The sequence below is a fragment of the Grampus griseus genome (genome assembly GCF_964374135.1).
Source record: "Grampus griseus genome assembly, chromosome: 10".
NCBI lineage: Eukaryota > Metazoa > Chordata > Mammalia > Artiodactyla > Delphinidae > Grampus > Grampus griseus.
The window spans coordinates 37,962,308-37,987,649 of record NC_139004.1 but is presented as its reverse complement, the minus strand read 5'-3'; the positions used below and the strand labels follow the sequence as shown (position 1 = coordinate 37,987,649).

At 39.0% G+C, this 25,342-nt stretch overlaps 1 protein-coding gene across 21 annotated transcripts in view; it reads right to left on the bottom strand.

Moving 5' to 3' along the window:
- The window catches only part of FKBP5 (FKBP prolyl isomerase 5), a 96,808-nt gene that overhangs the window by 43,986 nt on the left and 27,480 nt on the right, over positions 1 to 25,342 (bottom strand). For 6 of the 21 annotated variants that reach the window (XM_082662655.1, XM_082662637.1, XM_082662645.1 and 3 more), the window contains 4 exons: positions 17,735 to 17,848; positions 14,776 to 14,814; positions 12,981 to 13,106; positions 6,412 to 6,556 (listed from right to left, as the gene is read on the bottom strand). In XM_082662655.1, the coding sequence (XP_082518781.1) occupies positions 6,412 to 6,556; positions 12,981 to 13,085 (250 nt within the window). In that variant the 5' untranslated portion in view covers positions 13,086 to 13,106; positions 14,776 to 14,814; positions 17,735 to 17,848. Of the gene's footprint in view, positions 1 to 6,411; positions 6,557 to 12,980; positions 14,665 to 14,775; positions 16,129 to 16,194; positions 16,212 to 17,734; positions 17,849 to 18,864; positions 18,947 to 25,342 lie in introns of those variants that run through there. The other 15 variants (XM_082662639.1, XM_082662657.1, XM_082662644.1 and 12 more) reach the window with 12 other exon arrangements.

Below are 25,342 nucleotides of genomic sequence, written 5' to 3'. Positions count from 1 at the left end.
CAGGTTAAAAAAAAAAGTTAACAGATGTTAAGAATATATTTATGGTGGAGCAAGAGTATCAATAGAAATTTAAAGGGAACACATGGTTAAACCACAACCCACAAGCAGCTGGCTGCATGGTTACTCATTACTGGTAAGTGTATTTTACTACTTGTAAAACGTTGTCAAGGCCTAAAATATGTGAAAAAAAAATACACTTCAAATAAAAATAAAACTTTAAAAATAGGAATTAGGCCCACAATACCAAGCATGTAATAGCAATAATTTTGCTTTTGATAAACCTCATTAACTACATCATTCCTGTAAGAAAAATGTCTGGTGTACAGCAGGCACTCAGTAAATTCTGCTGGACCAGCACCTACTTTGTTTCTATACCTAGTGTTTAGGCTAGTTTTAAACCTTAAGATCTAACATAACTTGAAAGACACTGCCTGGCTTTGAATCCTGGCTCTGCCACTTTACCGTATTAACTTTGGGCTAATTACTTAATCTCCCTCTGTACCTTAGTTTCCTCATAGGTAAACAAAAAAACCAAAGCAAACCAAACTAAAATGGTCATAGTAGGTACCTAAAACATTTTTAAAAAATTGGTAAAGTGGACTTCATCAAAATTAAAAACTTTTGTTCTTTGAAAGATCAATTAAGAAAATGAAAAGGCAAGCTAGAGACTGGGAGAACATACTTGCAAAATACACATCTGATTAAGTGCTTGTCTTGTTGAGTACAGCTCAAAAAGATTGTTGGTTTTTTTTTAATGGGCAAAAGATTTGAACAGATACTTCACAAAAGAAAATATACAAATGTCCACTAAGCACAAGAAAAGATACCCTCAATGTGACTAGTTACCAGGGAAATGCAACTGAAAACCAAAATGAGATACCATTTCACACCCATTAAAATGGCTAAAGTTAAAAAGACTGATAGTACTAATGGTTGACAAGCATGTGAAAAACAAACTCTCAAACACTGCTGGTGAGAATGCAAAATGGTACAGCCACTTTGAAAAAACAGTATGGTATTAACTTATAAAGTTAAACGTATGTTTTACCATATGATCAACAAGTCCACTCCCAGGTATTTACCCCAAAATAAATTTACCCAACATAGCCACACAAAGACAGGTATATGAATGTTCATTACATTATTCATAATAGCCCCCATATGGAAACAACCCCAATGTCCGATTTTTTGAATGGATGAACAAATTGTGGTGTTTCCATACTTGTAAAATGCTACTTGGCAATTCAACATGCATGAATCTCAAAATCGTTATGCTAAGTGAAAGAAGTCAAATGCCAAAGATGACATACGATTCCATTTATATGAACTTTTGGAAAAGGCAAAACTATAGTAACAGAAGTCAGATTAGTGATTCCATGGCCATAAGAAAACTTTTTAGGGTGAGGAAACTGTTCTATATTTTGACTGTGGTGGTGGTTACACAACTATTACCCAAATTCATCAAGCTATATACCCTTTAAAAGGGTTAAGTTTTATTATATGTAAATAGTACCTCAATAAAAAACTCAGTCTTATACACAGATGTTACTATGACTGTCACCTAAACTATACTAAATAAATTGTACAAAAAAATCTATAAAGTAATAATAGGATTGGTGTGAGGATTAAATGAGATAATGCATTAAGCCCTTTGCCTGGCACTATAAGTACTTAAAAAGTATTAGCCATTAGTCTTTCAACATATACTTTCTCTCTTTTACTCCAATATGCTAATGACTGCTAAATTAAAAGATGTTTTTACCAATAATCATGGGTCATCATGCATCTAATAAGGTAAGATTAACGTTAAAGGCAGATCACTGATATTTACTTCATTATGGTTTAATCTCAATAGTAAGAGAGAAGTATAGGTATGTGAAAAATGCAAAATGACTGGTTTGTTTCTCTTCTCAAATCTGGGGGAAGAATATAAGAGAGAGGATTTTTATCTTCATAATTCCCAACCATGTTAGTCATATACGAAGAGCACGAAAAACCACTTCACTGAAGTAGCCTTTTATCAGAAATCACCAGACCTTTATAGGGGTAGATGGGGAAGGGGTGAAGCTTTAGTGTCCTTGGATTTACTTATAAGAACAGAGGTAGATACAATTCTTTCAGCCCCCAAACCCATCCCTTCACAATTTTAGTGATAACATATTTGCTGCAGACAGGGAAAGGGAAAGAACAGAACCCCTGTTGTGGAAGTATACTTGAAAATCCTGAGTCATTCTTATTTCAACTTCTTTTAAGATGGGTTATGGACACAGTTCTAGGAATTCAGAACATGTAACAAAGATTTAGTTAAGAAAATCCAGTGAGGGAAACCATCATCATTCTAGTATCTGTAACATATTCTGTAGTGGTGATAACCAATTGTCTTAGATTGATCCAGTTGTTGTTTTTCCAGACTTCCTGGGGCTAAAAAAGATGGTTAAGCATTCAAAAGGTCTGTATGCAGGCATAGTAAATAGGAGTGAGGACCCAAACTGCTGTAACACAGCTCTTGCCACTCTATTGTAAAGCCAGCCAATAATCCCAGTACTGTAACAACAACAGTAATAAAAGATTTGAGTGCTTACTATGTATTAGGCTGAGTGCTAAGCAACAGTGTATACTATATCTTATTTAATCCTCAACATATAATTGTATATACTATTATTATCATCACTTTATATATGAGGGAAGTGAAGCACAGAGTATCAAAGATGGTACGAAAAGAACAACAGACACGTACAAACAATGTGTAGGTATACCTCAAATTTATACTTAATGGTACGTGTATTTTTAATGCAATTTTTATAGATAAGTTCTTATGATTCTATTTTATTTTATTTTATTATTATTATTTTTTTTGTGGTACGCAGGCCTCTCACTGCTGTGGCCTCTCCCGTTGTGGAGCACAGGCTCCGGACGCGCAGGCCCAGCGGCCATGGCTCACGGGCCCAGCCGCTCCGCGGCATGTGGGATCCTCCCGGACCGGGGCACGAACCCGCGTGCCCTGCATTGGCAGGCAGACTCTCAACCACTGCGCCACCAGGGAAGCCCTATGATTCTATTTTAAATACTGAAGTCTCAACAGAACCCCAAAATCAGTGTGACTTTCCACTGAAATATTTCTGTTTATTCCCTTGGGAGAGGTACAATATAAGGGATCAAGAGAGTTCAATGTACAATATTTGTGCTACAGTTATTTATATTATTTTTCTTCATTATGTTATGAAGTAGCTACTGCCATAACATATAGGTATAAAACTATAAACTGCCTAACCAATGTTTGTTTTATAGGCAACTGAATCCATTATGTTATAGAAGTTTTACCAGAGGGATATTGTTCTAGTCTCATATTTCTAATTATCATCTTAAGGGGGCCTCTAAAGGTTCTGTAATTGTGTTGGGTTTAGTCCTTTACAGTTTTTGTTCCTGTACTCTTTGCAGAATATACAAGAATGGAATCTTAGACTCAGGATTAATCTCAAAGCTCTTCTACAGATGCTTCCTTTTTGTAAGAGCAGGGAAGGTTAGGTGGCTTACTCATGTTAACATACCACAGGAAAGAACAAAGACAGGAACCCTGGCTTCCCAACACCCAGCTGGATGCTCTCCCCCTGAGACAACACTATCTCTAGATAGGTGTGTCACAGGTACCAAGTCAACTGGAAGTTGCCTCTTTTCTCTCTGCTCAAAATTCTAGGAAAGATGAAAGACTCATTCACCATTGCATGTTTTACTGAGAAAATCTGGGTAGAGAAGCAATTCTAAGTCTACTTGCAAAGATAACTGCTGAGAGGAGACCTATTATCTTAAACCTACCAACTTCTTCAAGACAGAAATTCAAAGGCGGGGGGCAGTGGGAACAAAGAGGTCTGATGAGGCCATTTACTCTTAGGTCATCTAAATTAAATAATGATGCCACAGCCATGCTGGTAGCCCTGGAAATTCACATCCTTACATCAACAAAAATGAAAAAAAGTTGTTAATCGTCATCCTTATCTGCTATGTTAAGAAAAAAAAATCTGTATTTGATTTTGATTGCTATCTTATTGAACACAAGATTAATCTCACATGAGCCATTAACTCACTGAGGACCCAAAGGAGAAGGGAGCAGTGGCACAGCCAGCACTAGAGCTTGGAGAGAGTACAGCTGTACAGGAAGCAGAAATCACCATGACATACAAATGCCTGTGGGTACCAGGGAAGGCAGAGAGGCAGAAAGAGTTTAACTCCTTAGCTACTTGCTGTTTCCTGTCCCACATCCTTGCTTAGCGAGCAACTCAACTAAGGTGTAGAGTCAGAAAAAGAAAGGAATTATTCAACACTGAGCCATGGTGGTGAATGAGGGGGATCGCCCCTTTTCTCCTACACTTGATCTGGGAACAAACTAGAAGTCTGCTATATCTGTGGCAGATAAGAATAAAATGACTCTGTAATTCAGCCACTAACTTCCAACAAGCCACATGGTCCACAAAGTTCAATTTGATGTATGGGCTATTATTCTTCTTCCAAGATTAAAAAAAATAAGAATACTAAATTAACTGAAGACATTTAAAAGCATTTGTAAAGAAATTAGTAAAAAATCACATTTAAGATTTTAAAACAGTGGTTCTCAACTTTTTTCCCTCAGGACCCCTTTATATCTTAAAAATTGAAGACCCTAAGTCCTTTTGTTTGTATGCTGTATCTATTGATATTTACCGTATTTAAAAAATTTTTTAACAGTTATTGACCAGTTCATTTAAAATAACAATAACCTCATATGTTAACATAAATTATTTTTATGGAAAATAACTATATTTCCCAAAAGAAAAAAATTTGTGAGAAGAGTGACGTTGTTTTATCACTTTACAAATGTAAAATGTGTCTGACTTAATAAAAGACAACCAGATTCTCATACCTACTGTTGCAATGTCTGGCTGAAGTATATGGAAAAAATCCAAACCCGCACATATAATTAGAAAAGATAGGAGTTTTTTAATAGCCTTTTCAGATAATGATGAATATAATCTGATACTACATCAAAACTGGACAAGTGGTAGTTTCATAAAGGTTAGTTGCAATGTGGAATCTGAAACCGTTATCAATGAACTTTTCATATTATGTTACATTAAAATCCATTGGTCTAGCTTACACATCAAATGGACCTTTTACTCATGCATAATTTTATAACGTCTTGCATTGGTCATTGGGAAAATATTGTTCACTGAGTCACACAATCTTCCAAATGTTAACACATTTCATTTCATGATATTTTAAAAATCACATTCATTAATACTCATTGATCTCAACAGAAGTCTTTTAAGTTTTGGGAAGCTGTCGAGCTCTGAGTAGCAGATACAAATTTTCCAAAACTGTAATTTTCACTTGAAAACTCAATGGCAACAAATACTGTCAGTTGTTGTCCTTGAAGTGACAGGCTCACTTCATTCATTTGCGAGAAAATATCTGCCAAATAGGGAAAAATCAAGTCTGAATAATCATAGTTTGCCCTTTCAAATAAAAATGGTGCTTCGGGCTTCCCTGGTGGCGCAGTGGTTGAGAGTCTGCCTGCCGATGCAGGGGACACGGGTTCACGTCCTGGTCCGGGAAGATCCCACATGCCGCGGAGCGGCTAGACCCATGAGCCATGGCCGCTGAGCCTGCATGTCCAGAGCCTGTGCTCCGCAACAGGAGAGGCCACAACAGTGAGAGGCCTGCGTACCTCAAAAAAAAAAAAAAAAAAGAAAAATGCTGCTGTATGGAAAAAATGCAGCTAGTTCAGCTCTCGACTAAAACAAGTACACAAGTGCTTTCCCTTGAGATAGCCACTGTAGTTGGGGATGCAGAAGTGCTTTATGTGTGCTCTCCCATCTGTCACAAAATATCAAAACAATGTGAAACTCAAGGATTAGGATTTAATAAAATTAATATGTTTTACACCTTATCAAGGACATTCTTAAGTGATACTGGCCTTCTTTTATTTTTCTTATTTGAACAGTGAGTGAGGGCATACTAATGGTATAGTTTGGTGCCATTGCCTAGATTTGTGCTAAGGCTCCAGCAAATATTCACCATTGCAGCTTGGTACCATCGGTGCAAATGTCAACATAGTAAAATAAATAAATAAATAATAAATAAATAAATAAACAAACAAACAAACAAACAAACAAACAAACATCTTAGTATTATTATGAAAATAATTTTGACACTATGGACCCCCTAAAAGTATCTCAGGGACCCCACAGGGATCCACGGACCACACTTGGAGAACTACTGCTCCAAAATATCTTTATTTTTGGCAAGGATAGGATCCATGAGAACTACTGCTCCAAAATATCTTTACTTTTGGCAAGGACAGGATCCACTAGCTCCCATATAATATAAATAGCAATAAATCTAAGCAAAACACAACTCAAAAAAAAAATACCCTCTTACCTTTGCCAAGACTAAAGACAAATGGTTCGTTTCGATCATGACTGGAATCAAACTTCTTTCCATTTGACAATTTTCCTTTGTAATGGACATAAACTTTGTCTCCAATCATCGGGGTTTCCTCACTATTCCCCACTCTTTTGACAATCTAGAAAAGACAAATGTCAAGAAAAATGAGGTTAAACATTTTATTTCTAATCAGAGAATAAAGAGGTCACACAGTCCCTTCCACATCACTCAGGCACATTAGCAAACAATTGTCTGTCCTTTCTAAAGGCTTCCCTCCCAGTTCTCTCAATGATCCTCACTGTTACAAAATTATCCTGTACTACTCTAAATCTTTAATGCTATATTTAATTGTATTGTTAATCACACTATTCTCTCAAAATAATTAATCAACAGATCTTATTTCACTGGTTTAATGCCCCATCTTTTGACACTGAAATCTTTCAAAACACAGAGTTAGTCCATGTACAAACTGAATTAGACCAAAAAGATTAGTGGACTTTCAAAAACATTCAAAAAGAAGTCTGAAGCAAAGTTTCAAAGGTGAGATTTTTATTTCTCTCCTTTGCTAAAAACATTATCTTTTGACTAGATTCCACTAGTCTGGTTTAATTTCAAAAAGCCCAATTTCCTGATATAAAGGTTATACTGACTTCCGGGAAGATGGCGGAAGAGTAAGACGCGGAGATCACCTTCCTCCCCACAGATACACCAGAAATACATCTACGCGTGGAACAACTCCTACGGAGCACCTACTGAACGCTGGCAGAAGACCTCAGACCTCCCAAAAGGCAAGGAACCCCCCACGTACCTGGTTAGGGCAAAAGAAAAAACTAAACAGAGACAAAAGGATAGGGACGGGTCCTGCACCAGCGGGAAAGAGCTGTGAAGGAGGAAAAGTGTCCACACACTAGGAAGCCCCTTCGCGGGTGGAGACTTCGGGAGGCGGAGTGGGGGAGCTTGGGAGCCGCGGAGGAGAGCACAGCAACAGGGGTGCGGAGGGCAAAGCGGACAGATTCCAGCGCAGAGGATCGGGCCGACCGGAACTCACCAGCCGAGAGGCTTGTCTGCTCGCCCGCCGGGGCGGGCGGGACTGGGAGCTGAGGCTCCGGCTTTTGTCGGAGCGCCGGGAGAGGACTGAGGTTGGCGGCGTGAACACAGCCTGCAGGGCGTTAGTGCACCGCGGCTAGCCGGGAGAGAGTCCGGGGAAAAGTCTGGACCTGCCGAAGAGGCAAGAGACTTTTACGTCCCTCTTTGTTTCCTGGTGCACGAGGAGAGGGGATTAAGAACGCTGCTTGAGAGAGCTCCAGCTCCAGGGACGGGCGCGAGCCGCGGCTAAGAGTGCGGAGCCCAGAGATGGACATGGGACGCTAGGGCCGCTGCTGCCGCCGCCAGGAGGCCTGTGTGCGAACACAGGTCACTAGCCACACGCCCTTCCGGGGAGCCTGTGCAGCCCGCCACTGCCAGGGTCCCGGGATCCAGGGACAACTCCCCCGGGAGAACGCACGGCGCGCCTCAGGCTGCAACGTCACCCCGGCCTCTGCCGCTGCAGGCCCGCCCCACACTCCGTGACCCTCCCTACCCCCCGGCCTGAGTGAGCCAGAGCCTCCGAATCAGCGGCTCCTTTAACCCCGTCCTGTCTGAGCAAAGAACAGACGCCCTCCGGCGACCTACACGCACAGGCGGGGCCAAATCCAAAGCTGAGCCCCTGGGAGCTGTGAGAACAAAGAAGAGAAAGGGAAATCTCTCCCAGCAGCCTCAGAAGCAGCGGATTAAAGCTCCACAATCAACTTGATATACCCTGCATCTGTGGAATACCTGAATAGTCAACGAATCATCCCAAATTAAGGAGCCCTGTGGATGAAAGGCTCTTGGTGCTGCAGCCAGGAGTCAGTGCTGTGCCTCTGAGGTGGGAGAGCCAACTTCAGGACACTGGTCCACAAGAGGCCTCCCAGCTGCACATAATATCAAACAGCAAAAATCTCCGAGAGATCTCCATCTCAACGCCAGCACCCAGCTTCACTCAACGACCAGCAAGCTACAGTGCTGGACATCCTATGCCAAACAACTAGCAAGACAGGAACACAACCCCACCCATTAGCAGAGAGGCTGCCCAAAATCATAATAAGTCTACAGACACCCCAAAACACACCACCAGACGTGGACCTGCCCACCAGAAAGACAAGATCCAGCCTCATCCACCAGAACACAGGCACTAGTACCCTCCACCAGGAAGCCGACACAACCCACTGAACCAACCTTAGCCACTGGAGACAGACACAAAAAACAACAGGAACTACGAACCTTCAGCCTGCAAAAAAGGAGACCACAAACACAGTAAGATAAGCAAAATGAAAAGACAGAAAAACACACAGCAGATGAAGGAGCAAGATAAAAACCCACCAGACCTAACAAATGAAGAGGAAATAGGCAGTCTATCTGAAAAAGAATTCAGAATAATGATAGTAAGGTTGATCCGAAATCTTGGAGATAGAATGGACAATAGAATGGACAAAATGCAAGAATCAGTTAACAAGGACCTAGAAGAACTAAAGATGAAACAAGCAACGATGAACAACACAATAAATGAAATTAAAAGTACTCTAGATGGGATCAATAGCAGAATAACTGAGGCAGAAGAACGGATAAGTGACCTGGAAGATAAAATAGTGGAAATAACTACTGCAGAGCAGAATAAAGAAAAAAGAATGAAAAGAACTGAGGACAGTCTCAGAGACCTCTGGGACAACATTAAACGCACCAACATTCGAATTATAGGGGTTCCAGAAGAAGAAGAGAAAAAGAAAGGGACTGAGAAAATATTTGAAGAGATTATAGTTGAAAACTTCCCTAATATGGGAAAGGAAATAGTTAATCAAGTCCAGGAAGCACAGAGAGTCCCATACAGGATAAATCCAAGGAGAAATACGCCAAGACACATATTAATCAAACTGTCAAAAATTAAATACAAAGAAAACATATTAAAAGCAGCAAGGGAAAAACAACAAATAACACACAAGGGAATCCCCATAAGGTTAACAGCTGATCTTTCAGCAGAAACTCTGCAAGCCAGAAGGGAGTGGCAGGACATATTGAAAGTGTTGAAGGAGAAAAACCTGCAACCAAGATTACTCTACCCAGCAAGGATCTCATTCAGATTTGATGGAGAAATTAAAACCTTTAGAGACAAGCAAAAGCTGAGAGAGTTCAGCACCACCAAACCAGCTCTACAACAACTGCTAAAGGAACTTCTCTAGGCAAGAAACACAAAAGAAGGAAAAGACCTACAATAACAAACCCAAAACAATTAAGAAAATGGGAATGGGAACACACATATCGATAATTACCTTAAATGTAAATGGACTAAATGCTCCCACCAAAAGACACAGATTGGCTGAATGGATACAAAAACAAGACCCATATATTTGCTGTCTACAAGAGACCCACTTTAGACCTAGAGACACATACAGACTGAAAGTAAGGGGATGGAAAAAGGTATTTCATGCAAATGGAAACCAAAAGAAAGCTGGAGTAGCAATTCTCATATAAGTTATATATATATATATATATATATATATGTAGTTTGCTTGAGTGCAGTGTTTTTTGTTTTCTGTACTGAATTCATTAGCATGGGTCGGTATAAAATTTAGCATAGGTCAATATGTAATTTGTAAACTAATAAGGTCTTAAAAGTGAGGAATTAAGTCTTTTAAATTTAATTATTTATTGTAAAGAGCAGAATAGCATACATAAACAGGTGCCTAAGGAAAACTTGTATTCTAATATGGAACTCTCATGAACACCTTTTTTTTTTTTTTCTTCTAACGGTATGATAGTAGGCCATTTGATTATTTTTATGGCTTTAACTTTACAACAATGAAATATTCGTAAATTTAAAAAAAAAATAAAATAAAATAAAAAATCACATGAGCATCTTAAAAAAAAAAAAAGGTTATACTTCCTACTATTTGAAGAATATTCAAAGTGTAAAAAAAACAGTACCACTGCACAGTTTGATATGATACTGAATAACTTGTGTTCTAGTAAAGGAAATGCCAAAAAGCTCCAAGTTGAAAAACATTTAACTATCATAAAATCCAGTATATTTATTTTGTTCTTGGCAGAGCAAGCCACTAATGCAGTTGGTCAGTTCTGGGAAAAGAAAATCAAATCCAGGCATGTGGTGTATAATTTATTCTGTCAATCACTTATGCCAAATTAATCATTTCTATTAGATAACAGAGGATGGTAGCTAATGTCCAATAAACATCATTTTTGGGGAAGGGTCTGAATTTTTATCTGAAGAATTCAATTATTTGCTCCTAAATTCTTTTTTGAGATGCATCCTCCTTGCCCCACCCTCATATCACCACATAAACACTGTGAACTTAGATTCTATAACTTTCTTAGCTCAAAAGCCTAGACATTCTAAAGGAAAAAAAATGATTACTGCAACTTCATCAAAAAAAGTGTTTGGGGGCTTCCCTGGTGGCACAGTGGTTGAGAGTCCGCCTGCTGATGCAGGGGACACGGGTTCGTGCCCCTGTCTGGGAAGATCCCACACGCCGCAGAGCAGCTAGGCCCGTGAGCCCTGGCCGCTGAGCCTGCGCGTCCAGAGCCTGTGCTCCGCAACGGCAGAGGCCCACGTACCGCAAAAAAAAAAAAAAAAAAAAAAAGTTAATCTAAAAGAAATCACACGATATTCTAGAAGTGCTCGTGTTCATGAACTGCATGCAGTATTTAGGAGCCTGAGCCTCTCCTGGAGGGAATCTGCATTTCTAGGACTATAACCAAGTAACTGGGCATATGGGATGAATGGCTACCACGGAGTCAGAGCTGTTCACATCAGCAAGTGATACTCTGGTATCACTTCCGGTTTCCCCAACAAGACGAGTTTAGTGCCTAAATTTGGAGCTGTCTTAAGGATACAATCTAGTCTCAATTCAGTTTAAAAATGTAAGCTCCAAAAAGAAATTTTATCTTCCTGGGTTAGTTTCTCACTTCCCAGATCTGCCTTGGTCTTTTAAAAAATATAAACAGTAACAGTTAATAAGAGAGATTATTACAATCATGGCACTGTGCTAAATGCTTTATGTAATCTCAATAATTCTATGAGGTAGGCAGTATTATTACTCTAAGTTTACAAATGAGGAAACTTCACCACAGATAGGTTACTAAATTGCTCTAGGTCATAGAGTTAAAAGACCTATTTAATCTTAACCAAAAGCCATGGTGAAACATGAGGCTTTAGACAGTGATAAACCATAAGATTTAAAGGGTTTATAATCTCTAAATGTTTCCTACAAGCCTAAAAATCTTATTAGATTTACTCCCTAGAACAAAGCAGGGCCTCAGGCAAGTTGGGGGCCATGTTGTCTGTACCAGTGCTCTGAAAAGATGAAAGAGAAGAACTTAAAACAGAGGTAGGGAGATGCTGCAGATGGCCCACAGAATTTCCACTGTCTTGAGAGGCATTCTGGAGTATGGGATGAGTAATTCACAGAGCTACAAGGTTGAAAAGCCCTCTGAATGAAGATATCATAATATACATCTTATGCTATAGATAGCATAAAGCCCTTATTCTACAGGTTCAAGTCTTCAAATTTTGGCTTGGCATACAGCAAGCTAATAGTAAAACATGTATATTCAGAAGAAATTCAGGCGCAGAAAAAAGCTTTCACATAAGCAAGATTAGCCAAAACAAACTAAAAAAATTCTCATTTGCTACTGATAGCACAAGGAGATATTAAAACTCAGCTTAGTGGTAATATTTAGAATGTTTAAGATAATCTTTTCAGCAAAAAAAAATAAATTATACAAAACTTGAACGCATAACAACAGTGTAGGAGAAAAAAGAACTTAGTATGACTAAAACCATTTAACCTCTCTTTATTATACGAAATAATAACACATACATATCTTCCATACATAAACGGAAGAATCAAAAAGAACTCTGTCTCACAAAACCACTGTGAGGTTAAAAACAATGTAAAAATGATTAATTACAGAATGAAAAAATTGTTTTTAAGGAGGAAAGCTAATTCAAAAGTGAGATATATTCTCTGATGAAACCTCAAAAAAATACCTTCACTGCACACAGGAATTCTATTTGTATGTAAAAAACCAATCCTTTTGAACTCTGCAAGTTAGCTTTTCTTTTTCTTTTAAAAAAGTCTTTTGAATTGTCATTAGCTAGCTTTAATATATTTAAATATTATATTAAAATAATCACCCATTTATACACTCTGAGAATAGAGAGACACAGCCTTTTGGAGTCAGACGTAACTTGGACCTAAACCCCAGATCTGCATTTACTAAGATATATGATTTGGGGCAAGTTAATTTACCTAGCTGGCCCTCAGTTTTACCATCTATAATCTGGGATTAAAAATAAACCTCCAGTTATGAAGACAAAATGGGAATTTAACTGCAGTGTTTGGTACTTAGTAAGCCTCAATAAACATTATCTATCTCCACCTCCAACCAAAAAAACAAAAAAAGATTTTTATTAACAATCTTTCCAGATAGCAAATTTCCCTAAATGTCATTCATCCTTGTGGCCTCACCTTTAATACTCCTCTATCTTTTTTGGAGGTAATATCCTCTCCCTGTTCAGCAACAGCTGCTGCGGGGCTTTCTCCATTGTTCTTGGCAGCTTCATCAGTAGTCATTGTCTTTTATAAGTAGATAACCTGCTGAGAAGAAACATATTTTAGCTAGGAAAAGTATCACTTCTTTATGCATCTTAAATGCCCCTAGGAACTGAGCTTTAGCTGACCCAAGATTTACTAAGGGCCAATAAGGTTAAACACTGAAAAGGAAAATAAAAACATTTGCTATGAGCATGTATTGATATCATGAGGCATGTAAATGAAACATCATCCAACTCTTCAATTTCCCATCCAGCTCTGATCCCAAAAGGAGAGCAGAACAAGTCAGGTTTGATAGTGATTATATTCCTTAGCATGATTACACATTGAGAAGTAGTCCTTTCAGAACTTTGAAAACGTCCTTTTCCTACAGCCATATTCTTGACAGAGAATTAAGAACTTATCAGGTGATCTGATAAAAGAAATGACAATATATCACAGTGAAAAACAGGACAGGCTTTCAAAATGACAGACCCTAGTCTGAGTCCTAGCTCCAGCAATATCTGTTTGGTATTTGCAAATTTAAAGTCACTGAGCCTCAGTTTCACATCTGTAAAATGGATGGAGTTTTTGTTCATAGGGTTACTGTGAGGCATTAATGAGATAACAAATGTTAAGAGATTAGCACAAACTCTTTTATAGAGCCACATTTTTCATTTCCTGCTCAGAAGTTCCTTTGGAATGAGGTTCTTCCCTACCATGGCATTCCAGGCCCTCCACAACATGATCCTTACCTATCTTTCAGGTCTAGCTTCCACTACTTTCTTTCATGCAGCTCATGCTCTAGCCAAACCAGACCAATTCTTCTCCCATAACAAGTCCCGTGCTTTCCCATCTTCATGCTCTTGGTCACTCTTTTTTAAAATCCCCACTCTTGGGCTTCCCTGGTGGCACAGTGGATAAGAATCCACCTGCCAATGCAGGGGACATATGTTCCAGTCCTGGTCCGGGAAGATCCCACATGCCGCAGAGCAACTATGCCCGTGCGCCACAACTACTGAGCCTGTGCTCTAGAGCCCACGAGCCACAACTACTGAAACCCATGCGCCTAGAGCCCGTGCTCCGCAACAAGAGAAGCCACCGCAGTGAGAAGCCCGTGCACCTCAATGAAGAGTAGCCCCAGTCGGCGCAACTAGAGAAAGCCCGCATGCAGCAATGAAGACCCAACACAGCCAAAAATAAATAAAAATTAAAAAAATTAAAGAAAAATAAAATCCCCATTTTTCCCACTCAAATGCTACCTCCATCTTACCAAACTTGACCTTCTATCTTATAGTTGTCTGCCCTTTTCCGTACTTCCTTAGCTCTCCCCTTCATTTGTTGTCTATAATACATTCGGTAAGACAACACACTTGTTGTATTTAAAAGATCCTTGAGAGCAGGGCCATGCTTTGTCCATATTTAGATTCCTTAGAATGCCTCTACCTTTTAGACTGGAATGACAGAAAGGTCAAGGAATCTGGAGCTCCTTACAAGCTGTTTGATGTGCTTACTTTAACTTCTCTAAGCTTTTTTCCCTACCTGTGTAATTAGAATAAAAATAATATCTACTTTCACAGAGTGATCTTCTGGATTAAATGGTATAATGTATATGTTAAAAGTATACTATTCCAATGTTAACTCTTATTATTATCATCAGTCACCTAAATGACAGATACTTCATGCAAGGCAAATACCAACAGGCTAATCAACAAGACAAAACAAAACACACCTTGCTGGCTGCTGCCATGATGAATTCCATACTGCTCTCCTGGTTGAGCAGGGGAAGACAAGAATTAATCACTTCTACAGCTATTCAGTATTAGGCTAATAATGGACATAAGGCTCCCTAAGTCACCTGTGGGACCCTCTTGCCTACACAGTTAAAAAGTGCTATTTTACACTTGTGAAAAATGTCTTACTGATACAACTGATAATTAGACAACTAAATATAGTTGATACAGTGTTTTAAATCATTTCCAATTGACCTAAATTTACTTCAGTGTCAACAAAGACACAAAACAAATTTTGCTGTGACCCCAAATCTTCAAAGAGAACACCAAAAACCAGGGGCTTAGCCCTTTGCTTTAATTTCTAGTACACTTTATGCCAAACACAAAAGATCCAAATGCTTGGCTCAGGATAAGGGAAAGGCCAGAACAAAGCGTTCTCAAACAAACAACAACAAAAATTAAGTACCTACTTGTTGTGTGATGCTGGGCAAGATAATTAGGGAAATCAGATGAACAGGGTTTGTTCCCTAATTCCAGTAACCTACCACTTATAAAACACTCTCTGATGCATAGAAATTTGCAGGAGCCACCTCAAAAACAGAGGGAAAAGATCTTTTAAACACTCTGGAGGTGTTGGACCGTATCCCTGGAAAAATACATACACACAGAAAAAATTTCCTGGTGCTTTACAGGTACATAGACATCCATCAGTAAACCCCTGGGGAAACCCTGGAGTAAATCAATAAACAAATTAAAACCACCAAATGAAAGGTTATTAGGGAACAGGACAGTTACACAGTCTCAAAACATGAACCTACAGATTACTTATTATTAAAAAAGGAAAAAGGGCTTTCCAGTGGAGTGATCTGACAAACCTCCCCCTTCACACAAGTGATCTGCATTATGACCAAACTCTGCATCTTCTATATTAACACAAACCAGTATCAGTGTGCCTCCTGATGTGATGTAATGGGAAGCATACATGTGGTATTCCTACCAAAAACATTTAACCTGAAACTAATCAAGAAGAAAAGACAAAATTAGGTTGCGGAACATTCTACAACTGGCCTAGACTCCTCAAAATGTTAATGTTATGAAAGACAAAAAAAAAGTTAAAAAAAAAAGAAAAGGGGCCTGTTCTGGTTTAAAAAAGACTAAAGAGACACAGCCACCAAATGCAGTGTGTGATCCTTGGCTGGATCCTGGATTAGGGGGAATAAAAATTTATAAAAGCACATTTTTGTGAGAATTAGGAAAATTTGGAAAAACAGACCATATATTACCTTATTATTACTGTATAATGTTAGCCTTCTGGAGTGTGATATAGCATTGTGGTTTTATAGAGAATAATATCCTCATTCTTAGGAGACACATGCTGAAGTATTTAGGGGTGAGGTGCCATGATGTCTGCCACTTACTTTCAAATCACTTGAGAGAGAGCATGTGTGAGCACAAATATCACCAAAAGCTAAAAACAGAGCATTCAGAGAGCATGACTACAACACATCCAAAGGCAATGCCTTTCTTCTGAATGTTTGTCATTTGTAGATCAGCTAAACTTTTAAATGAAAATACTGTCAATCAAAAAACATTTTCTTTTCTTCTAACCTTCCCCTTTGGAAACAATGGCTTGCTAAAATTTAAATAAATAGGGAACTTGTATAAGTTGATTTGCAAGCTTTATAAATCTCATTTGATAAAGGAATTTGCTCTTCATTTTTGGTTCTAACACTTGAAGGGATACAAATAATCTTTGTAATCTCAGAAGGATTCTGACTAGTATGGAGTCCATGTGAAAAGAGGTAGCACGAATTAAATTAATTAAAACACAAAGATAAAAACAACACTAAAACTTTGTTGAACTTTCAAAGGCAGATAAATCTGGAAGAAGAAAGAAATAAACTGAACATTCCAAGTACTTCCCCTTAATTCCAGTTATACCATTTGGGGTATAGATTTTTGTAAGCAAACAAAACAAATAAAGAAAAACTTCTTCCTTGATCTAATGTTACATGAAAAAAAGGCTGTAAGAACAGCCTTTTTTAATTCCTAAAAACCTGTAAGACACACTAAGAAAATTTCACTTTTTTCATAAGAGAGCCTTTTCTTCGTTCCCCTACCCTAGGTTTATTCTGGATTTAAAATCACTCTGTAGCTATGGATATTAATCTATGATAAAGCTCACTGTCCTGAACTGTCCAAAGGGGAAAATTGCTGCCCAGAGCCTCAGAGAGGGAACACACAGTTTGTTCTGTTATGGACATGCCAGATAAGCATGCACTCTCCAAAGTGCTGGTCAGCAAACACCTGAGACATCACAGAAAAATGAGACTAAGCTTAAAATTTCATCAACAGTGTACTGAAAACTTCAGTTAACATAACTAAATTGTCATATTCCCCCAAATGAGAAATCATTTTAAAGGTTTATCCACTAATTAACCATGTATATTACCTACTGTTGTAGTTGTTCTCTTTGTTAAAATATAGATATCTTGTATCACAGATTATCCTACTGTCTAACAGAAGAGTTTTCAGAAAGAAGACAAGAAAGCATATAGGAACTGGCTACTTTGTTAGAAACACAGAAAATTACAAAATTACAGCAGCACTCTTTCTAAGTACCATAGATGTCTGGGCCATAAAGGCTTTCAGTCTCCTAAAACTAAAACACAAAAGAAAGAGAGAAAACACAAGGAAAGGCTTGTAACTGAATGCAGTATAAGTGCATCCTAATTTTGAAAATATTCATGTAAGGACTAACTGGGAAGCCCTCATTTACTTTCAACCCCAGGCCTCTATCAAACATTCAAGTCCAGTAACACAGGAGTGTCAGGAGTAGTTATCTATTTGTAGGCAAGACACACACAAAAGAGAGATATACATGCATGCAGAGGAAATGAGATCAAATATAAAGACAGACTATATGTCTATATGAAACTGCACACTGTATTTATTCACCTACTTTCCCCCAGTTAATTTGCTTCTTCCATACCGGGGTGCGGAATGGGGAGACGATGAACAATGCTCTTATATATGCTCATACATTTACGTTTTCTCCTTTAAAAAAGAAACCTGCAAGAAGATATACAAAGAGCCAATAAGCATGTGAAAAGATGTTCAACATCCTTATTCAAAAGGGAAATGCAAGTCAAAATCACAATGAGATACCACTTCACACTCATGAGGATGGCTATTATCAAAAAAGGAAAAATGACAAGTGTTGGTGAAGATGTAGAGAAATCAGAACCCTCATGCACTGCTGGCAGTAATGTAAAATGGTGCAGCCTCTGTGAAAAGGTTTGGTGGTTCCTCAAAGTATTAAACACAGAATCACCATATGATCCAGCTATTCCACTCCTAGGTATGTACCCCAAAGAAGCAAAAACAGAGACTCAAACAGATACAGTAGCAGTAGTCACAAAAGCCAAAAGGTGGAAAAACTCCAAGTGTCCATAAACAAAATATGGTATGTGTGCAATATGTATTATGTTATTATTAAAATGAATATTATTCCATAAAAAGGAATGAAATTCTGATACATGCTAAACATGGATGAACTGGAAAACATTATGTTAAGTGAAATAAGCAAGACACAAAAGGACAAATATTGTATGATTCTACTTATATGAGGTACTTAGAATAGGCAAATTTATAGAGACAGGGACTTCCCTGGTGGCGCAGTGGATAAGACTCCACACTCCCAATGCAGGGGGCCCGGGTTCGATCCCTGGTCAGGGAACTAGATCTCACATGCATGCCACCACTAAGAGTTTGCATGCCACAACTAAGGAGCCCACCTGCCGCAACTAACACCCTGTACAACCAGTCAACCAACCAAATAAATAAATAAATATTTAAAAAAAAATTATAGACACAGAAAGTAGAATAGAGATTACCAGGGGCTGAGGGGAGCAGAGAATAGAGTGGTTGTTTAATGGATATAGAGTGTCTTTTGGGGAAGATGAAAAAGTTCTGGAGAAGAGTGGTGATAACTGCACAACAATGTGAATGTACTTAATGCCACTGCACTGTACATTTAACCATGGTTCTCTCTTTAGCTCTCCTACCTTCCCCTTAATTGAGGATACCTTTTGTATTTCCAATGCAATCCCAAAGTGCTGAGTCGAGCCTCCAGAAGTGATTATTGTATCAGTTCTTCAGGGACCAAAGACTCTGGGATGTCCAATCATGAAGACTGGAGAGGAAAGAGAATCCTAAATGGAGCTACCCCTTGATTGCTACAAAGTATTTCCTCCTTTATTATCTCTCTCAGATACATACAATGCTTTGGTAAACTCACTTTCCTTCTCAGTAATTAGTGAAGAAAAGCAAAGTTAATAGACCAAATTTACCATTACTCCTGCCACTAACCCTGTTTACTTGGATGAATTACTGTTCTTAAATAAGTAGGAGGCAAAGAGTTATATTAGCATTAAAACAAAACAAAAAAAGGTCTAGAAAATATTAGACCATCCAAATGCCAAGGGCCGAAAGACTAAGGGATCAACTTCCCCCACGATGGCAATGGAGTGACAGAAAAATCTGCAAAGCTCTGAGCTTGAAAACAAGAAAAGGTGTATCACTGAACTAGAACACAGATGAGATCAGCCAGGAGAGAACAAAGAAGAGCAAATTGCCTTCTGAACACCGACTGTAAGAACAGCTCTTCCAAAGGGAGCCTGGTCAGCATCACAAAGAGCAGAGAAATTAAGTAGAGCCCCACCTGGGGGACAGAGCAGACGCTGTGTTCAGATCAGTTAGGCCAGGTAGGCTTCCCTCCCTCCCGAATGCACAAGGTGGCTCCCGTTTTTTTCTATGAACATGTAAGAATTTTCTTTACTCTTGGGGTTCGGATGTATCACCAGAATATACGTGTCATTAATCTTCTTTCCTTCATTCCTGCAGGGGCCTTAATTAACATCCTGGTCCTTAAATGCTGAAGACAAGTCTTTGAGGATCTCAGGAAAGTTCCTACTAATATTTCTTTTCCTTCACTGTCTGTCCTCTGCTTCTAGAAGTCTTATTAGACAGACTTTGGGCATCTTGGTTCTATCCTTCAGGTCTCCTAAACATGTTTCTGGGATAAATATTAGAATTACCTGAGGGAGACGCAAGAGGGAGGGGATATGGGGATATACGTATGCATATACCTGATTCACTTTGTTATACAGCAGAAACTAACACAACATTGTAAAGCAATTATACTCTAATAAAGATGTTTAAAAAACAAAACAATAAAGTACAGCAAAGAACCAAGGGAAAAAAAAAAAAGAATTACCTGAGAAGCTTTAAAAAGCCACTGATGCCTGGACCCACTCCCAGAGAGTCTGGATTTAACTGGTCTGTGGTCAGGACATCAGTGTTTTTAAAAAGCATCTCAGATGATTCTAATATACACACAGGGTCCAGAAACCACCTCAATTCCATCTTTGCCTTTTTGCTCTATATTCTAAGAGATCTCCTTTGATGGAATTTCTAGATCACCATTTGGTTGTCAGCTATGCCCACTGTGTCATTTAATTTGTTCAAAGGATTTTTAAAAATATTTATTTCTATATACTCTCTTATTATCTGATTGCTCATTTTTTCTTAGCATGTCTTTACTTTATGGATGCAATTACCTTTCAAATATTTCTGAAGATTCTACTTACAATAAAATGGGACATCTCCTATGAATAAGTGTTTGGCTAAAAAGTTTTTAAGGAAAATAAAATGCTGATTTTACATATCCCCTAGCATCTCCCAAAGGCACTGGGCAGTGGTAAAGGTTGAGAAGTTAAGAAATGGAAAGGAGAGAAAGGTAGCATACTGTGAATGTAAAGTATAAGGGGAATGTATAAGATGCAAAATGTGAGAATTTTGAGACTTTTACTAGGCTTACAAAGGGAAACAGTAAAATGCTTTGGTGGAAAGGGGAGTGGAGAGCAAAGGTTTAAGAACAAGAAAGAACTTGACAAGCTTAAATACACAGGGAAAGAGTCACAGGAAAACAAAAAAAGTAATGATTCAAGAGTAGGAAGAACAAAGGCATAGATTTGTTCATCAATTAAACATTTATAGATTGCTTATTTTTTTGAATTTTATTTTACTTTTTTATACAGCAGGTTCTTATTAGTTATCCGTTTTATACATATTAGTGTATACATGTCAATCCCAATCTCCCAATTCATCCCACCGCCACCGCCCCCCCTGCCACTTAAGTTACAGCTAAATTAATATGGCTAAATAAAAGTATTCTAAAGCTCTTCCTCAAGAGGAATGTTTAAATAAAAATTATCAAATTCATACTATAAAAATATTATGCTGTCTTTGAAAAGGATGAGGTATATCTAAAGAGAATCACTGAGCTAAGAGTCTAAACACCAAAAACATCAAAACAACTAAACTGAGAAAGGATTTTGTAGATGCCCATCCACTAAAAAAGAATACCATTGTAATAAATGAAATGTATTGTTACAATGCATAGTGCCCAGTGATGATTTGGTTCTCCCGGCTGTAAACAAAACCAACATCACTTGAGGATGTTCCAAAGGGATAATACATGTGGTACAGACAATGTGGTATATCATAATTGCTTGCAGGAACCAACCACGTTTCCCAGTTATTTATAGATTTTGGTGTGTAGAATCATTTTTTAGAGCACTGGCTTACAATTATGCAAATATTACGTATTACATGCCAAAATGTCTTTTTCATCACTGTTCTTCCTTAGAGTTAAGACAACTAAACTTTGGAAATATTAATACGGAACAGGCAAGATCTTATCTATTCCAGATAAGCAAGCTTCTAATAATGACATGAAAGTTGGAACAACATCCAACATGGACTATTAAGCGAATGGCAAGCTGCAGAACAATTTGTAGTATGATCCTATTTTTAGGAAGAAAATGGTGTATATTTACTTATATATACAAGAAAAATATATTTAACCACAGTTAAAACAATGTTACCTCTGGAGAATGAGATTTAGGAGTTTCAGAAGGGATTTTCACTTATAAAATTTTTTATCATTTAAATAGTTTAACACTAAGTATATATTACTTCCATGATTTTTTTAAAAAACTTAGGACAAAAAGACGAAAACACTTCACAGCTGCACTCATCAGGACTTATTCTTTCTGTTCAATTTAACTCAAACATTTTGGAGTGCCTCCTATGCAGAGGAAGCAAAATCTGGTTGAGCAGAGTTCATGCTTGTGAGACATCCAGAAGGCAGTCAGAGACAAGGCCTGCGCTCAGGAGAGAACTCTGGGGGACAGTACACGTTGGGGCGTGACCAGATTCTACATGGAATTAAGATAAAAGTACACTTCCAGGGCTTCCCTGGTGGCGCAGTGGTTGAGAGTCCGCCTGCCGATGCAGGGGACACGGGTTCGTGCCCCGGTCTGGGAAGGTCCCACATGCCACGGAGCAGCTGGGCCCGTGGGCCATGGCCGCTGAGCCTGCGTGTCCGGAGACTGCGCGTCCGGAGCCTGTGCTCCTGCGGAGGAGAGGCCACAACAGTGAGAGGCCCGCGTACCGCAAAAAAACAAAAAAAAAACAACAAAGAAACAAACAACAAAAAAAGTACACTTCCAGTTACTGCTAAGAAAGTACAACCGTGGTTCTCAAACTTTTAACGTCCCAGCCCCACTTCTGATTACTAGGTCTTGTGGCAGTACAGATGTAATAATTTCCATCTCCCTGGAACTTACATTCTGGGAAGGGTAAACACAGTAGGAGTGAGCCTCCATTCATGTTTTAATAGAAAAATTAAATTTCTACCTGTGCTACAGTGGTAGATTATTAACTTGAGTTGATTCATTAGGGTCAAACAGTTTGATTCCAAGTCTGCTGGTGATTTCTAAGAACAGGCCAGCAAGGTAACATATGGCAAAGGTCTGTAAACATGGTATAGGCAGAGAATGTGTCCTATTCTTTTTTTTTTTTAAAGAAGATGTTGCGGGTAGGAGTTTACTAATTAATTTATTTATTTTTGCCGTGTTGGGTCTTCATTTCTGTGCGAGGGCTTTCTCTAGTTGTGGCAAGCATGGGCCACTCTTCATCACGGTGCGCGGGCCTCTCACTGTCGTGGCCTCTCGTTGCGGAGCACAGGCTCCAGACGCGCAGGCTCAGTAGTTGTGGCTCACGGGCCCAGTTGCTCCGCGGCATGTGGGATCCTCCCAGACCAGGGCTCGAACCCATGTCCCCTGCATCGGCAGGCAGATTCTCAACCACTGCACCACCAGGGAAGCCCATGTCCTATTCATTTTTTTTTTTTTTTTTTTTTGCGGTACGTGGGCCTCTCACTGTTGTGGCCTCTCCCGTTGCGGAGCACAGGCTCCGGACGCGCAGGCTCAGTGGCCATGGCTCACGGGCCTAGCTGCTCCGCGGCACGTGGGATCTTCCTGGACCGGGGCACGAACCCGCGTCCCCTGCATCGGCAGGCAGACTCTCAACCACTGCGCCACCAGGGAAGCCCCGCTATTCATTTTTGAACCCCCAACACCTAGTGTAAATGGATGGCATATAAGAGGCAGTTGATAAACGCAAATGAATTGTGATTTTCAAAAGCAACTGATATAAAGACAGTAAAATAGCAGACACTACAAGGAATTAGCACTGAAATATCATTACCAGTTGACTGTATTTCTTCTCTAATCTACTCTGAAAAATCTAATCTGGAGAATTACACCGTACCTAAGTGCTCAACTATGAAAGTAAAAATAATATTCTGTTCTAATCAGGGGTGGTAATCAAGAAAACCCTAGCATAATTACTACATCCCTGAAATGCACTGTAAGTGTATGTCTATGCATACATACACATAACAGGTTTATCTTATTAATTATATCAGTTTGACTTAAACATGGGCAGTCAAAAACAGAGCACCACACCTAGCTGTCAATCTCTGAGTATACACTAAATAGCAACCGGAGGAAGAGATGGCTCAGAGAGCTGGACTGCAGAAGGAAGAAACCTAAGATAAAATTTTTGTATAGTACTGCATTCCTCTTATAGTTTCATTAAAGCACTATAACATAAATTAAGCAGGTTTAAAACATGGCTTCACTCTGTTTCCCAAGGTCCATTATATGTCCAAGAGTAAAACTGCACAAGAATAAACTGCATTTTGTGTCTGTGATCAAATCCTTAAATACAGAAGGAAAAAACCCTTGGCCACCTTAAATCCCTCCACAAAAGTATGGAAGGAGGACAGGGACTGAGGAGAGAGAAGGGAAAGAGTGCTGCTCTCAAGTTTGACGACCAGAGCCTCTGCCTGGGCACTGGGTTTTGAGAATAAGGGGATGTTCCGTAACAGGAGAGACTCCTGTTTGGGGAGAAGTCTGGGGGGAAACTGAATCTATAAGGCTGTAACACATCCTAGGCAGGAAGAAATAAGGAAAATTTATTTTTGATGTGACCCTGCCATCTCCCAAACCCCTCCATTCTGAGTTGGTACCTCCTCTGCAGATCTAGTTATTGAACAGTGAAGTTTGTTAATGACTTATTCCTTCTCCTCAGGGTCAGGGTTAGGGTTAGGACCTTCCAAAGTGACAAATTAATCTCATAAATTAATCCTGTCAACTAGATAAAGATTTGTCTACCTGCCTAAGTAAACACCCTTTTTGGAATGACTCATATATTCCATATTTCCAGAACAAATTTCTAATTAAAGGGTATATATGAGAGAGGATTGAACCATGCCTAAATTTAAACTCAAATCCACTGGTAACTAGCTCTGGAATCTTTGGCCCTCACTCAGTTTCTCCATCTGTAAATTTCAGGGGGGTTAAGGTTTATTCCAACTCTAATATTTAGAATTACTTTTTAATGAATAAGTACATATTTTACCTTATAGGACAATGAAGTTTGATATGTGGAAGGGAAAACAATTCCCAAGGAATGGAAAAAGTTATTCTAGTATCACAGAGTTCACTTTCTACTGCAACCCTGTGGCAAAACATTATTCTGAGGTTTATTCCCTTAGATATTTTCTACAGCTGCCACAACAACTGTCACCAACATAATGGCTTAAACAATACGCACTTATTATGTTACAGCTCTGGAGGGCAGAAGTCAGAAATGGGTCTCACTGGGCTAAAATCAAGGTGTTAGCAGGGCTGCATTCCTTCTGGAGGCTCTAGGAGAGAATTTCCTTTTTTCCAGACTCTAGAGGCTATCCACGTTCCTAGGCTCACGGCCCCCCTTCCTCCATTTTCAAAGCCAGCAATATTGTATCTCTCTCATCATTCTCCTATTAGTCACATCTCCCTCTGGCCACAGCTGGGAAAGTTTCCCTGCTTTCTTAAATTTCTTAAGAATCCATGTGATTATGTTGGGCTCATCTGGATAATCCAGGATAATTTCCCCACCTCAAAGTCTTTAACCTTGATCATATCTGCAAAGTCCCTTCTACTCTGTAAGGTAACATGTTAACAAATTTCAGGGATTAGGATGTGGGCGTCTTTGAGGGGGCCATTATTCAATACTATCTACCATAGATACCTAGTCATCCAAACAATATCATAAGAATTTCTCCCAAGCCTAGAATTCTGTTGACTTCCTCCATTTTACACTTAGGGC